This window comes from Acartia tonsa, chromosome 6, assembly GCF_053477335.1.
Source record: "Acartia tonsa isolate MP-2025a chromosome 6, ASM5347733v1, whole genome shotgun sequence".
In the NCBI taxonomy this organism is placed as follows: domain Eukaryota; kingdom Metazoa; phylum Arthropoda; class Copepoda; order Calanoida; family Acartiidae; genus Acartia; species Acartia tonsa.
In genome coordinates, this window is record NC_137265.1 from 8,382,550 (window position 1) to 8,399,295 (window position 16,746).

Sequence of the window (16,746 nt, forward strand, 5' to 3'; positions counted from 1 at the left end):
TTTAGGTATGCTGTTAATTATATATATTTTCAATAACAAAAATTTAGGGTACATTTAGTTATTAGGATAGATTTAGAAAGAAATTATTTGAGTACAATTTCCCACTGTTGATATGACTTTTAACAAAGTTAAAACAGGGATGGGGGTTCTGTTTGAAATATCATCGAAAATTATTTATAATGTATATTACTGTAAAGCGCTTCTTTAGAAGTATTATCAAACTGAGGCTAAGAGTGCTTAAAAACCAATATTAAGTTTTAATAAAAAGAACCACCACCCTTATTAAATACTTGAATTATAGTTTAAATTCCTTTCAGGAGTTATACAAAATATTTAAATTTTAAAACAAGATAAAACAATTAAATTGATGAGTAATAACAATAAAATCAACAATTTTGGTACATAACTTTATAATAAAAACTGCTCTATATACAAGATTCTAACTGGACTACTGGTTCACAAAGTAAAATATATTGTAATCTATACAACGTGGAATATATTACAGGGCACAGATAAGGAATTAATAAAAATATACTAGTGTAAAGAAAATATAATACATATTCTAGTAAAAAGGTTTGCATTTTCAGGCAGTTACCTTTAAAAACAATATTTTTTTCTTCAAATTACTGATGCAAAATTTAAAGCCTAAATCATAGTTAAGAGAGATTGTGTCTTAAATTGAGATTCAATCAAAAAAGTAAGTAAGTATCAATGACTTCTAGAAAAAATCTAGGAAGAATAATTTTGAGAATCTACCAATGTATGAAGAAGACTTAGGTATAAAGCTTAAACTTTATAGATTCTCAGAAACAATTTTACAATTTTAGAACAAATATCTTCCTGATATGAAAAAAAGTTTTTAAATTGAATATTTTAAATATTTAAAGCATTTGGTGCTTAATAAGAAAAATACCGATAAATAGCCAAGAATTTGATACCGTTTCAATTGGATTGCCAATACAAAAACTATACATGAAAAATTAGCTTTCAATGATGTTTTAAAAGTGTCTTTCATACCTTGATTTTGAGTTCTCAACAATATTCACTCAATCATTTAAATTTTAAAAGGCATCTTTGATATTTTTTAATTCAAAGAGGATTAATTGACACTAAGTAGGCAAATTTTATGTTTTACAATATTTTAATAATAATTTGTGTAGGTATATTATATTATCTATTTTATGAGTAATGTAATTGTAGAAAAGCATAATAATGCCATTAATCAGTTTTATTTATGCATTTTGATAAATAATATTTTCTATTGACTTTTTGTGTTGGATTGGTAAACATGTAGTACCAATGTCGTACCTAATAGTAATACAGTTAGATACATGTCTGAATAATTGGGAATTGGAGAGATGATATACCATCATTTATTGTTGAAACCTTATGTGTTAGCTTTTTCTCAAAAAAATGTTTACGAGGCCAATTTTTAAATATAATAGTATGTAAGCTCTTCCAATACACAGTAATTCATTATTGTATCTAACTGTATTATTTATTTTATATTTGCTTCTTAGCTCCTAAAGTTTACTCCTCCATGGGTTGGTTAGCTCCCGGGACAACTCTAGGATAAAGACCCAGCAGATTACGTGGTACATAACCCTCGCCATTGTTATGTTCTGCCCGGCACCACCACCATTCCTTCTCCACCTCGTCGCCCTTGCGGACCACGCTCAGCTTGTCCATGTCCCTGAAGCCCAGCTCGTCTTTGTTGGCGGGGTCGTACGAGTACACTGCGTACACTGCGCCATCGTTGATTATGCCAAGCTTTTCCTAAAATATTTTTTAAAGTCAAACGATCAAGTAGGTATTTGAAAAGAAAATTTTTAAATAATAAATTTTCAGTTTTTTAAAAAGAATATGACAGTAGACGATAATTTTCCTTTCTCCAAAATTCTTATATTATATGTGAGACCCTTACTTATGTAGGAAAGAAAGATATAGTTTTGTAAAAGTGTATTAGCTAAACTACACAACATTCTGTAGGTATTTAATAACGTAAGTGACAAAATCTTTACTAAAGCGGAATCTAATTTCTGTGTTTTTTTAAATGCTGAAATACAAAGTTTGAGTAGGATTTCGATGTTATTTCATTTGTTAATAATTAAATATTAATGTGGAAGCTAGGGTTGAATATTCAGCAAAAGAATATTTTTTCCCCCGGATGCAAAATATTCCCTCCCCCCCCCCCCCTATTTTTTCGCCAAGGAACACTTTCTGGAAAATGAAAATATGTTTTCAGTTCTCTTTATTTTATTCAGTTTTATTACCATGGGGAAAAAATTGAAAAATGTTTTCATGACTGTTTTTTTTCTCATTTCTCCCACATATTTTTTATTCCATCCCTCCTCCCTTTAGCAATGAAGAATTACACCATTGAGTTTAACTAACCTGAATATGATAAAGATACTCAGAGCACCCATCAAATCCTTCCTCATCCTCCTCACACTTCTCTGCAGCTGTCTCGTGATCAGACAGGGTTGTGGCAAATATACACGCTCCATGCTCCACCAGAAATCTGACCATAGCAAGATTATTACAGGACGCGGCACAATGCAACGGCGTCCAGCCGTCAGAATCCTGCGCATTGACATCACATCCAAAGAGAACAAGGAACTGTACAATGTCAAGGTGTCCAGCGCAGATAGCGTTGTGGAGTGCAGTAATACCTTCGTCATTAGCTGCGCTTGGGTTGGACACCTCAGTAGCTGTTTTCTTGACAAGATCAAGTTCGCCTTCCAAGGAGGCATCAAGCAAAAGTGCCAAAGGATCAAAAGTGACTTTACGGTTGTGTCGTGTCTGGCCTGTAACTTTGACATGACCTTTCTTGGACATCTCAAGGATACTTTTAACACCCTTGGACTCAGCACTGGACGAGTGGTCAAACTCAAACTCTGGAACAGTTTCAGGTGAATATTCATCTGATTCCTCGGGTGATCTGGACGAAAATAGCTGTTCTTTCTCCTCCATACCAAGATCCTGAAACTCCTTGTAAATCTGGTTCACCATTGGGAACATTGCGGCATTGTCAGTGACGTCGCGCGGCAACAGCGGCGGATAGTCCCCACCGGCTCCGCCAGACACAAGATCGCTCGGCGGCGCCTCATCCTCTGGGAAATGGAAAGCTGGCGGCATTTCAATCCTACGATTGATGGACACATGCACGTTTTGTGACTCCATGGTTGTTGTAGTAGAGCTAGGTGTTGATACTTGCAGAACTGAGGAATCATAACTAATCTGGGACACTGCAACAGACATGTCGGGCAGACCACTGATGTTACCCCTGTTGCCATTGATCATATCATCCTGAGGAGTCGGCGAATCGCTGGGCGGCTCCGTTGTAGGCGGAGGAGGTGGCAGATCTTCATCATCAACACTAGTACCCTCCTCTCCGTGGACAGGCATCTGCGACTGAAGATCTTGCTGCCCTGGATGGCCGCTGCCAACAGAAGGCTTTGGCGGAAGTGCGGGTCGTAGTTTTGTTGGCGATCCCTGTCTTCCCCCACCGCCGCCAGATTCGTCAGAACTATATTGATGGCGGTTAGTTGTTGGAACAGGCGCAACTGAACTAATAGGTTTGGTAACACTAATACTAGATATGGCGTTATCAAGCGAGGTTGGCAGTCCACCGTTACCCGCCTGTCCAGAAGCACTTGATGCCACCGCTCCATGAGGTATGGGGGCTACCACACCGACACCTGGGCCTTGATAATTGCCCTGGTAGTCAGTGCCTCCTTGGCGCCCGCTGGGACCACCGTAAGTAACAGAAGGTGGGGGCCGAGGTAGTCCCTCAGAGAAACCAATGTTATTGTTTTCTTTCTCCAGTTTCAACTGTTCAATTTTCTGTGCTTTATTGTAGCCTCCCTGACTAACTCCCCCTCCGGCCCCGGATGCAAATTTAGTGTTGTATGGTAAGGTCTGATACTTGGAATCCTGTATTAAATTCTTATTATCCAAGTCCATAGAGTTCAAGTGCGAGTTTTGTAAGTGAGGCGGCTTCAGGTCCTCCGCACTGACATGCAGACTGTTATCAACAGATCCACCTGTACCTGCGTTAGCAGGCAGGCTTCGCTGGAACGGCTCCACCGTTGAAACAGGTTTGTTCTTGTTGCTATTCTTGTTGTTGACCAAGCCAGCCTGGATGGCACGAAGCTGCGCCTGTTTAGCACTTGTGGCTGCGTTGATTTGGTTAGCCAGCTGCTGGTTCATCATGCGCTTACGGGTCAGCCTGTCCTGCAGCTCCGCTATCCTGCGGTCAATCCTGGCCATCTCATCCTGGCCCATGGACAGTTGGGTCCGCTGCTGGGTGATCATGTTGTTTTGCTGCTCGTTTAGCTGGCGGCGGTAGGCAAGCTCACGTCTTAACTTCTCCAATTCAACAACCTAAATATATTTTCATTAGTTAAAAAACTTATTTAGACTTCTTTTACTTTCTAATATCTTATTTTCTACAGATTATTTTGTGACACCTAATAGGTATAAACTTGCTTATATGTAATAATTTCAGTTGAAACATCCCTCCTTTATATTTTGTACCAATTAAACGAAAAAAACTATATGACAACTTAATAATAATATAATTTCATAGATTTGTTATTTACACTTGTACAAATAAAAAGTAAATGACATGTGAAAAAATGTAATTTTTTCTTGAAATAAAACGGTTACAAGTGAATTATTTGTTACTTATTTATCTATTCACAGAACAAAACAAAACATATTATGTTAAAGCATAACAATGCTAGGTATAAAAGCTTTCGGAAATTTCTTGAAAATTAAGAAGAAAAAAGCCTTCCTATATCCTATTTCTTTTTAGTTTAGGGCCTCCCCCCCCCCCCCCACCTTCAAATTTTTAAAGTAATATACAGAGTGTGTTTTTTTATGAGAACTTTTTTGAAAGCAATATAAAAATGGTTTTAGCGCATTTTTCTTTAAAAAATGGATTTTCTGTAGTCGACTTTGGGGGGCCAGTACTCCCTCCCTGGTTGAGATATGACCTTCAAACTTTGATATGTTCTAGTACATGTCCCTAATAGTATCTATATTCATTTTTAACTCTATATCTCAACTTTGAAGTGTTTAGCAGCCATTCTTCCAAAAGGTTGATTATTTGAGCATAAAAAAAATGCGCTAAAACCATTTTTAGATGTTGACACCTAAGTTTTAAATTTTAGATTTTACTGTACTTTTTAAATAAAAACTGAAATATTTTTTTGTTGTACTATTAATTGCCTTAAAAAACGAAGCAAATAAGCCATTAATCATTAAATTCTGATAACTATAAGTGGGGTAAAATTGCTTTCAAAAAAAGTTCTCGTAAAAAAAAACACACTGTATATTGAAAATAAAATAAAGGGATGTTTTATGTTTGTTTAGTTATTACTGGGTAGCACCTCGGGGTTAGAGCGCCCCGCATGGATTAGACATAAGAAAAAACTCCCTCCTTTAAAACTAAGGTTCTCGACAAACACTTACAGGAAAAGCACCTAGTTTAGTATCTCTAGAGTCCTATGAGGTTAAAACTCCCTACAGGTGTAGTTTCCTTACTTGAGGTGGGTAATTATAATTAAGCTTGCCAGATCTTAGCTTACCTGAGGTGGGTAATTATAATTAAGCTTGCCAGATCGTAGCTTACCTGAGGTGGGTAATTATAATTAAGCTTGCCAGATCGTAGCTCTTCCAGTTGGCGTGTCAACTCCTCAACCTTAAATAATATTGTTTTTATAAAATATCTATAATACAAAGTAGCTTGATGTCTGTCCGTCCGTCTGAAGCTTAAGATCTCGGTAACCACTGAACCGATCGGATTTTTCTCTTCAGGGAATATACCTATTGGTCCTGTGGTGGTTTTAAGCTATTTTCTTGGGGAGTGGGACACCCCCAACCCCCCAAAAAACAAAAAAATCCCCCCTCATTTTTTTAAATTTTTTTAAGAGGCTTCACTGTAAAGAAGAACCATATCAGTTCAGCGGTTAGCGAGATCCTTCGCTACAGACAAAAAAAAGCTTATTACTTTATATTATAGGATAGCCTTTTTGGAGCCAAATAAATATTAAACGAGGGAATACAAAAATGTTCTTTCAAATTGCAAATGCTTACCTTTGTAACCGCCATTGCCAATTCTTTCTCTTTTTCATTGAAAAGTCTTCTTATTGACTCTAAATCTGTCGTCAAGGAGCCGTTGTTTTTCATATTCTAGAAAAAAATATCATTTAAATACAAAATTTTAAAGAAATCCTAAAAAAATAAAAGTTAAACTTTTAAAGGTGGTTTGGGTTCCTTGACTTTTTATAGGGTTTCAGGGATAGGCAATTGCTGATAAAATATATTTCCTCCCCTGAATGGGGGTAATAAACTCATATGTCCATTCCTGCCCTAATTTTTTTGACTGAAGGAAATCTTATCATACACATTAAGGTTTAACATTACTAGAAGCTCCGCAGCACAATAGTGAGAATATTTTTTTTTAAATGTGAAAACTTTATGTTTTGATAATATTTATCTATAGTCCAAAATTATTCTTTATGATTCTTTGGTGGGAAGACTTTAAATCTCAGAGGGAAGATTTCAAGAAGAAAAAATGAAGTCAAACCTGATCCGCTTGACCTCGCATAGCGCGAAGCTTCCTCAGCTTCGACTCTTGTGCTTCCACCTTGTCACGCAGTCGGCGCAGCTTCTCATATTCTGCCGCCATATGATGCTGCTGAAACTCGTGCTGCTTCAAATATTTGAGCCGCTGCTCCTTGGCAACTAACAGCTGCTGTTGCTGCTCAATTTGCTGCTGCTGTCGAGCTGCCATCTCTCTGTAATAATTTATTGTTTTTTTTAAAAGTAATTTTCAATGACATATTTTGAAACATTTAAAACTAACTACCTACCTACCATAACTACCTATTTCATATAAAAATGGAATATTTATCTATTTTTTGTTAAGCTCCTTAGATTTTATATTGATTGATAGGCACTCCCCCCCTCCCCAATCACGTTACGTATTTTTATTTTGAATCTTAGTCTCCAAAAATCGCAATTAAGAAAGAATACCTATACAAAGAAAACTTATTTTTTTTTAAATAAATGCATTCTTATCTTTTTATTTACTTTTAGCAAACACTTTTTTTTATCTAATTTTAAAAATAACATAGGAAAAATATAATTTGCATTATGTAAAAAAAAATAATAATATTTGCATTCAATACCTACTTGTATATGAGAAATAGTTTTTATTGTTTGACATATGATATAATACACAAAGGGGGAGTCAGGTAGGTTGTGCTAAAAGTCCGTAAAGTTGTGAGTTTTAAGGCTTAAAAACAGTAGTAGAACGGTAAAAATTAAGTTAATTTATAAAAAAAATTATTTTTAGTTCTTTTCAATAAGGAATACAAATATTTAGTGAATATTATCGTTTTACTACTGTTTTTAAGCCTTAAAACTCACACCTTTACGGAATTTTAGCACAACCTACCTCCCCCTTTTTGGGCGTATTCTTAAAGCATTAGGAGTTTAAGGGTTAAAGAAAGTTTCTAATTAAGTGAGTCAATATTCAATATAAGGTCCAGTTTCTATTAGTAAACTTTTTTCTTGGTTTTGTAACTAAAATTGTTACCTTAACTGGAGTATGGAAGGTGTTTGGTTAGGATTATTATTCATGTTATCCACCACATCATAACTAATATTGTTACCTTAACTGGAGTATGGAAGGTGGTTGATTAGGATTATTATTCATGTTATCCACCACATCATAACTAGTTACCTTAACTGGAGTATTGAAGGTTGTTGGTTAGGATTATTATTCATGTTATCCACCACATCATAACTAATATTGTTACCTTAACTGGAGTATGGAAGGTGGTTGGTTGGGATTATTATTCATGTTATCCACCACATCATAACGCATCTCATTCTAGCTAGACACACCTAAATAATAACAACAAGTTGTGGAGAATATGGAGTTAACGTGGTTAAAAAGAGAATATTATTTATTCTTACTAACGGATAAGCCCAGGGTTGGCAGACAAAAAAACCACCCGGGTTTTTTGCACTTTAACCCACCTTAAAAATCCCATGGGGTTTTGGGTTTTGGGGGTTTTATTAAAAAAAGGTAAAATTGTTTCAAAAATAAGTTTATTTTTCATTGTTTAATAAAAAAAAATATGTTTTTCATTGACCCCTGTATTTAACAAAGGAATAGACTGCTGCTATTACTACTTGTGCCTGATTTTGCCATTGGCATGGGCTAAGGAAGAGATAGTAACTACTAGCGGCTTCGCCCCTAGCCTCTAGGGGCTTTGCCCCAAGAGGTGATCAAAAAAATTAAGGTGAAATTCGTAAAGGACCAAGGAAATCTCCTGCAAAAAAAAAGGACCAAGGAAATCTTCTGCAATAAAAAAAAAAAAAAAGGGGGGGGGGATTTTTTTGTTTTTGGGGGGGTTGGGGGTGTCCCACCCCCCAAGAAAATAGCTTAAAACCATCACAGGATCAGTGCCCACTGAAAAGTAGAGCCCAATCGGTTCAGCGGTTACTGAGATCTTAAGCTTCAGACGGACAGACAGACGGACAAACATCGTTCTACTTTGTATTATAGACTAGCGGCTACGCCCCTAGAGGCCTCTAGTGGCACTTTAAATGTTTTTGTTTGTTAAATTTAATTTTTTATGTACGATACCACCTTATTTGACGTTGAAGTCTCCCCTAAGGCGGGGATTTTTTTGTTTTTGGGGGGGTTAGGGGTGTCCCACCCCTCAAGAAAATATCTTAAAACCACCACAGGACCAGTAGGTATATTCCCTGAAGAGTAGAGCCCATTCGGTTCAGTGGTTACCGAGATCTTAAGCTTCAGACGGACAGACAGACGAACAGACGGACAGACAGACGGACAGACATCGTTCTACTTTGTATTATAGATTAATAGGTTAGGTTAGTTTAGGGGTAATGATTGCACCGCAGGGCTAGAAATAAGAGAAAAGCTACTGTGAAAATACTATGAAACTCGCTGCGCCATAGAAAGAATCTTCTATTATATATTATATTTAATATATTATTCAAGCTTTTACAGTATAAAAACTATAAAAACCCAAAATACCCCAAAAACCCCCAAGAAACCCCTAAAACCCGGGTAAAACCCCTATTTTCCACGACCCCGGGGTATTTTTTAAAAAAACCGGGTTTTGCACAGCCCTGGATACGCCTCTAGCATCTAGGGACTCTGGCATCAAAGGGGTAAGAAGGGGGATTAAAAATAGCCTAAAACCATACCAGGACACAAATCTAAAAATAAAAAAGTCTAAAACCATCCTGCAACCATAGTGCCTTCTTTAAAAGGAATAATTCAATCAGCTCTGTAGTTATTGAATTCTTAATACTGTACAATTTAAAATACAAAAAAAGTAGGTAAGATCATAGGCGTCCAAGGGGGGGGGTAATGGGCCATTTGGCACCCCCAAACGATTTTGGGGGTGCCGTAGGCACCCCCAAAATTTTGTAAACAATACCCCCCCCAAAAAAAAATTACCCCTACCTTGGGGGTGCCGTAGGCACCCCCAACGATTTTGGGGGGGGTATTTACCCACCCCAAACCATTTTGGGGGGGGTAATTACCCCCCCCAAAATAAATGTTCTTTAAAAAAAATTTTTTTAGGGGGGGTATTTACCCCACCCAAATTGAATGTTCTTAAAAAAAAAATTTTACTGAAAATTTGCATCGTGGCAACGCCCCTTAAGGGGCAATTCGTCGTATTTTTAAAATGGCTTTTGATAGTTTATTTTAAGATAGGTTATATTGGTTTAGGTGATTGCCCCACATGGTTAAGCAATTGGCCCCCCGCAGGGGCTAGAAATAGGAGAGAAGCTTGTGTGAAAAAACGAAGAAACGCCCCTTAAAGAGCGTTGCCACAAAATAGTCCAACCAGTTAAAACAGTTCTTAACCATGATAACAAAAAATTTAATAGTTTGATCATGTTTTATTTGCTTGGGCCTTTATAAGGGCTAAAACCATCCCGGGGATCTATGATGTAATTGTAAAGCACTGAAGATTCCATAAAATAGATACCTAACTAAATTAAATATTTCATTATATAATGAAAAAGAATTTCTATAGGCGATTTCTTTTGGGAGGATGTCAGGGTGTCTCAAAACTAGTTATAAAACTTACCAGGACCTATAAGACGCTTCACTTTAAAGTATAATCATATTGGTTCGTGAGTTAATTATTGTATTTTTATGTTCTAAAGAATGAGATTATATACTACTATATATTTGAATAGTAGTGGCGCCCTTAGCATCTAAGAACTCGTATTTTCTAAAGGGTAAAAAGGGAGGAGAAAAATAGCCTAAAACCACTCAAAGGATTGACCTATAATAGTGTGGAACCATCATGGGATCTATGTGAAGCTTTCCTAAAAAGGAGAACTCAGTATTAAAAGTAATGAAATCTGAAGCTATAGTCAAATAAACCTTACTTACTACTTTATGTTATAGGATAGTACTTATTATTAACTTAATAGATTAGGTAGGTGCTTTTTTTACATAATTAAATTACCCCCCCCAAAAATTTTACCCCCGGGGTAAATTAGTTTGGGGGGGGTAATTACCCCCCCCCAACAGATTTGGGGGGAGTATTTACCCCCCCCAACAGACTTTAGGGGGGGTAATTACCCCCCCCAATCAAATTTTACCCCCGGGGTAAAAATTTTGGGGGGGGTAAAAAAAAATTTCGGCGCGCTTCGCGCGCCATTTTACCCCCCCCAAACACGAATTACCCCCCCCCCCTAAAATTTTTTACCCCCCCCCAAAAAAAAAGCTTGGACGCCCCTGGGTAAGATTCTTTTACAAAGAGCTCTAGTTTTTTCCCAACTGATTTTTGTCTTCGAGGGAAATAATACCCTTCCCTCTCCCCCCCCCCCCCTAAACTTGTTTATTAAGTTTTAAAATTGTTTTACCTGATTTTTTTCCAATTATCCAATCATATGCACTAGTTTTACAGCTGACATATTAGCACAGCTTATTAAAACAAAAATTTTCTCGTGTACTTTCTGAAATAATGCAGGTTTTTTTTACTTTTTTAGCACATATACAATGATACATACAATCTTTAAATATTATTACAACATAAATAAAATTTTTGTGTCTAAATATAAACAAAAAATATTCTTTTCTTAAGGTAATCATTTAGAATAAATAACAGAAATGATAAAGGGAGTAGGTGATAATTGTAGATATCGCGTAAACGTAAAAAGGATGTATAGCAAACTTTGGGTACCAGTGAAAGCTAAATGTCATTTCCACCTAGATTACAAGATCTATACAATATTCCCCCACTCCCCCATTTCAAAATGCTTTTTAAGTTCAAATGAATTTTGAACTTTACAAAAAAAATATAGATGAATCTTTTACACATTTCAATATACAATAAAAATAAAGGATTTTTTATTACAATAAAAAATAAAACTGAAAATTAAATAAAAATTCAAGTAATGCCGAATGAAATCATACATTATTTCAAATGAAAAAAAATTGTCAAGTGATAAATCTATTTTTAGACTAACGCCACGTATAATAATAAGTATCAAAATATAATCTAAATTTGTCGGGCTTCTTTTATTTATTGTTGTTTTGTAATATTATATTAGAATATTGAAAACGTGGCGTCAACAACATAACTTAAATTTCTTAATCCTATCAAAAACAAGAAATTTAACGTTCAAAAGGAGCGCAGCAATAACAAGGTGACAACAATTTTGATTTTAAATGAAAAGTAAACTGTAAAACTACAAAATTTTAGAAACTCTTGAGAGTTCTATATAAAACTTAGTCGATTTGTCTAGAAGAAAACATTCTAGTTATAGAGTAGCAACGCTACTGACACAAGATTATGCTTTACATAAATATTTATAAAATTTCTCTATATACTATGTACCTACTTATGTATAATAGTAGAAATATGAAATTCATTATTTTTTCAAACTGAGAAATTTAATAAATATTATATTAGCAATTAATTTAGACATGGGTAATTTATACTTGTTTTAATATGAACATATGAAACATTTACTTTCCCAATAGGTGAACTTAACATGGCGAATCCTAATTTTACCCAAATCATTCCCTCATCTTTGAAAATGATGGACCAATCAAAGTTAATAATCATGATTTGATTTTTATATCAAGTAGGACCTAGTTAAAGTAGTTATCTTGCAAAAAAATGCACAAAAAGGGCCTGATTTTGCGCGAATAATCTGAAGCCACGCGCCCCCTGTGCATAATTAGCTCTTTTTTAAGGAATGTCAATTTGAATATGTATTTCAAAGTCTACTTCCATGAAATAAAAGATATGATAATATTGTCAGTCAAATGTGATGTCATAAATAAATCAACAAGGACAATTGTGTACAAACGAACAGACCATAATAAAAAAAGAGTGGCTACGCTACCAAAGATGATAAAGTTGTGTCGTCTAAAACTAAAACATTTTAAAAAATAAACCAACACCATACTTTTCTTCACAGCACAATCAAATAATAAGCTTTTCATCAAAATAAATCATCAATAAAACTCTATACATAGCATATTGCCTAACTTAAAGGAAACTTTGTGACTTAATAACCAAACAACCAATAATAGGACTAAAACTTAATTTAAAACTTAAGTAATTTGACTTAATAATTTCGTAGGCCATTTTTTCTGACACTCAAAAATACATAAAAGCCTAAAGATCTCTATAGACATGAAAATAATTTCTTAAGTGTGATGACTGATATCAGAGATTAATCTAATACTTATTTTTTTACGTAAAAATTGTAAAGGCTTAACTCATTAAAAACATTACTTCCCGTAAAATTACAGTATAAAGCTCAAAATAACAATGGCAAATGAAAATTAATCTTGGAAAACTTCATAGAAACAAAACTGGATTGCATTGTAGCTATGACATTTTTCAGATTTAAAATTAGCACTTTAACCTTATGAAAAGGGAAGGCAAGCCCAAAAAGCGTCATCTTACGCAAAAATGACATATATCTGACAACGTTATCATAGCGTTCAAAAATGAAAATAAACTGTAAGTATTTCTTTACCTAGGTATCATTTATAATTTCCTTTTTTTCTTCTGAATTAAAAAATACTAAAAAGTATTATTTGATCACTAGGTAAGTAATTTTTGTTAGATGACGCATTTTGCCTACCCTTTAATAGCTCTTCTACTGATTACAATTACACATCCATGTTATAAAGCATATTGCTATTTACCAATACATCCCATATCACATAAGAGTTATCACCAAATAAAAAGCATATTCCACTAATTATTCTCTTACTTCTGTTTTCAAGATATTTTTTAAATTAAAATTCCCGGATTTTCAAACATTTTTTTTTTTGGTTGGCAAGACAATGATTTAATGAATATGATAACTAGAGATGGTGTTGTTGAACTAAATAATGTTATCCTGAGGCTTGATTAGTGGAGCATTGTACTCGCTGTCTGTGTCAGAGTCTAGGCTTTCATCTGATAGTTTACCCATTGCCACGTCTTTCTTGTGTTTGATCAGGTCATCTTTATACCTAAAATAAACAAGATTTTTACACATTTATTCAAAGAGTGTCTAAATGTTTATTGGTTAATGTTTTTTTTTTTCTCAAATAAACATGAAATAAAGCGCCGGTGTGACGATTTTTAAAACCATAACTAAAAGTCAAAGTAACTCAACTAAACAGAGTTACAGCACTGAAATTTGGCTTTGCAGTTTCTTTAAAGAGGTATAATGTGGAACTGTGAGGACATGGCGACTTTTAGTTTTTAAAAGCGTCACACTCGCCCTCCTTCTTTATTTACTACTGTGATGTTTTTAATATGACAAGGATGACAACATCCATAAAAGCGAAGCACTGAAACGGTAGGACAAACGGACATTAACATTTGTATAGTGTCAGAACTGAATAATAAGAGATATAAGTTTTCCGGAATTTTAATGTAGGGAGTAGATTTGAAATCTGCATCAAATTTTAAGGATTTTTTATAAAATTCGTTTTTTGTAAAATTCTTTATCTAAAAGCGAAAATACATTTTAAGTTAATTAATTTTGACCAATAGGATAGGTGGATTTTAAACTACCTGCGCTCTAATTGGTTGAATGATGTACGACATCCAATCAGAGCGCAGATTTTTTAAATCCACCAATCACAGATGCCAAAATTAATTAACTTAATTTGTATTTCAGCTTTTAGATAAAGAATTATACAAAAAACGAATTTTATAAAAAATCCTTAAAATTTGATGCAGATTTCAAATCTACTCCCTACATTACAATTCCGGAAAACTTATATCTCTTACTGAATAATCAAAATATGTATAAGAGTCGAACCAAAATTGTAAGTAATTTTTTTGAAAAACTGCTTGATACAGGATAATGTTTATGAACATACTTACATTTTTAGGACTTGATTATAGAGTTGCTTCGCTTATAACATTATACTTTGTTGTCCCAGGGAATTAATATACTAAAAATCAGATCAATCGGATGATATCATGAAAATTTGTTGTTAAAAAAGTAAAAAAAATCGACATGTTTAAAATGGACGTACGGACATTCTGGTAATGATTATATAGTTGCTACGTTTTCTAAATCGTACCTAACTACTAAAGGAATCACCATGCAAAGTTTGAAATCGATAGGACAATTCTAACATGCCTAAATTAACGAAAAAAGCTATCCGTTACGGACGGACCGACCCTAGTTATGGAAAAGCTTCGCTTTTAAAAATCTGTCAAAAAGACGTGCTGATTTCAGTTTACTCAGTAAGTTAAGAAATCATATATGTCAAATAGATCCCTAATTAGGCTAAGTTGGTAACAAAATTCGTAATCTAACATTACCTTTAAAATCATAAATAAAATTAACATACCTTGGTTGTTTGCTGCCTTCTTCATCAAACATAATAACAATGCTGGACTGTTCTGGGATCATGGCCGCCATCATTATGGCCAGCAACACCAACAGGGCCCCGAACACAAAGGGAGGGCCTGGCATGAGAGCCGATATAAAGCTGATTGCACTGTTTGTCTCTTCTTGAGCATTTTGATTGTTCTCATTAAGGTCTACATGGAAGATGTAAAAAATAAGTCCAAACATGGCCGGGCCTAGGCCGTTGCACAGACCACGGATACCTGTAATCATACCCTGCACAAGGCCCTGTTTGTCCGAATCCGCGTGCATGGAAACATAGGCAGAAATTGCAGGATACGAGATGCTGGAAACAGCTGCTAGAATTCCAGCTGACCACATCATCCACTGCTGGGATCCGAACCCGTACCACATCAGCTGTAGCATCTCAAAGAACAGCCCAATCATGATGGTGTGCTTGGGACCTACAGTCTTCATGAGAGCCGACATGAGCACAGTCTGTGACAGGACTGACAGTATGCCAACTACAGCGATGAACAGCGCCACATTCTCTTTGGTAAAATTCATTACAAGACGGAGGTAGACAAAGAAGCATGAATATTGTCCCGCCTCTGGTAGATAGGCCAACAAAACTGTTGCACACAAAATTAACATTGTTGAATCCTTCCACATTTTTCGCAGAGAGGAGAAGGGGTCGACCTGCTCCAGTGTTAGGTTTCGTGATGCTGGCTTGAAATGTTGGGGTAACGATTCTGGAACAGCTACGAGAATAAAGAACACGTCCAACATGGCAGTAGCTGTGGCAGCTGCCACTACAAGTTCCTCGCCGTAGTTGGCCTCAAGCCAAGCGCCTAACGCTGGCGAAGTAACCAGGCTGGCGGCAAACGTAGCCGATACCAGTCCGTAGGCCGATGATCTTTCTGAGGGTTCTGTAACATCAGCTACATAAGCAAACACAACGCTGAATGTAACGGCAAATATGCCAGATATTGAGACCATAGCAAAGTACCACCAGTTGTTGATTTTCATCAACGGAATGGGGGCGCACGTGAAAAACACCGTGATTAACAAAAAGAACTTGCGTCCCCAAATGTCTGACAGGGCGCCGATCAGCGGCGCTGACAAAAACGACAAGATACCCTTGATGCCCATGATCAATCCATTCATCAGGAATGTATGATCGGGGAAGGTTTCGTTTAGCACTGTAATCATGGGGGACGTTAGCAGGCCCCATGCAAAAAATTCTAGAAAGATAACTACGAGGGCATGGTAAATGCTCGCCTCGCCAAGTCCACTGTTTGTCACTACACCCTCCATTTTCTTGGATTTAGGAACTCTCATGATTAGGCCCACAACTTTCTTCTCCATACTAAGTGGAATTTTCTTCAAGTTCTTCATAGTTGTTGATGAATTGTAGGTCGGGTCGGAGAGTTGAATTTATGTCGGTACTGTGGACTAACATCCTGAAAAATTACGCTATTCAAATATACTCGTCTTACTAAGATGTTAATGTAGATAGGTATTTATAATGGATATTATACAAAATAGCCTCGTACAAAATAGCCACGAAATAGCCCATTAATAAAAAATGGCATCAACAAAATGGTATCTAGTACAAAATAGCCACGTAACAAAATAGCCTCTATTTTACAGAAAGACAGACAGGCAAGAAGGCAGACAGAGGAACAGACAGAAACACAAGCAGAAATACAGACACAGAAATTGTAAAAAATTGTAAAAAAAAATTTAAATGGCAGGTAGGTAAAAAATAACTAAATAAAATTAACTACAATGAAAAAATCAGTTTTAAAACATTTGATATAATCATTTGAACATCTTTGATAAACA

General features: G+C 35.5%; 2 protein-coding genes across 6 annotated transcripts; both read right to left on the minus strand.

The window, feature by feature from the left end:
• ASPP (Ankyrin-repeat, SH3-domain, and Proline-rich-region containing Protein) lies at positions 1-12,229 on the minus strand. 5 transcript variants are annotated; one of them, XM_080163302.1, is made up of 9 exons: positions 11,883-12,229; positions 10,942-11,677; positions 7,833-7,920; positions 6,596-6,806; positions 6,103-6,198; positions 5,639-5,707; positions 2,395-4,386; positions 1,491-1,776; positions 1-1,308 (listed from the first exon to the last, which is right to left on the minus strand). In XM_080163302.1, the coding sequence occupies exons 3-8, from the start codon at positions 7,898-7,900 to the stop codon at positions 1,531-1,533; spliced, it is 2,682 nt and encodes an 893-aa protein (XP_080019428.1). In that variant the 5' UTR covers positions 7,901-7,920; positions 10,942-11,677; positions 11,883-12,229; the 3' UTR covers positions 1-1,308; positions 1,491-1,530. The 5 variants fall into 5 exon arrangements, with proteins under 5 accessions (XP_080019428.1, XP_080019427.1, XP_080019431.1 ...); XM_080163301.1 differs by having other exon boundaries at positions 1-1,776; positions 11,883-12,196; XM_080163305.1 differs by lacking the exons at positions 7,833-7,920; positions 10,942-11,677; positions 11,883-12,229 and adding an exon at positions 7,686-7,743 and having other exon boundaries at positions 1-1,776.
• A 1,199-nt stretch (positions 12,230-13,428) lies between these two features.
• LOC145322000 (solute carrier family 71 member 1) lies at positions 13,429-16,296 on the minus strand. The gene is made up of 2 exons (XM_080163728.1): positions 14,900-16,296; positions 13,429-13,558 (listed from the first exon to the last, which is right to left on the minus strand). The coding sequence occupies exons 1-2, from the start codon at positions 16,294-16,296 to the stop codon at positions 13,429-13,431; spliced, it is 1,527 nt and encodes a 508-aa protein (XP_080019854.1).
• Positions 16,297-16,746: the final 450 nt, after the last annotated feature.

What these genes read in the sequence shown, in the direction of transcription:
- ASPP (XM_080163302.1), bottom strand. Translation starts at nt 7,900, where the DNA reads ATGCGTTATGATGTGGTGGATAACATGAATAATAATCCCAACCAACCA. An exon ending in ATTATAATTACCCACCTCAG is followed by an intron (nt 4,387 to 5,638) that starts GTAAGCTACGAT and finishes AAATATATTTAG; the next exon opens with GTTGTTGAATTGGAGAAGTT. An exon ending in AGTATCTTTATCATATTCAG is followed by an intron (nt 1,777 to 2,394) that starts GTTAGTTAAACT and finishes AAAATATTTTAG; the next exon opens with GAAAAGCTTGGCATAATCAA.
- LOC145322000 (XM_080163728.1), bottom strand. Translation starts at nt 16,296, where the DNA reads ATGAAGAACTTGAAGAAAATTCCACTTAGTATGGAGAAGAAAGTTGTG. An exon ending in GAAGGCAGCAAACAACCAAG is followed by an intron (nt 13,559 to 14,899) that starts GTATGTTAATTT and finishes TGTTTATTTTAG; the next exon opens with GTATAAAGATGACCTGATCA.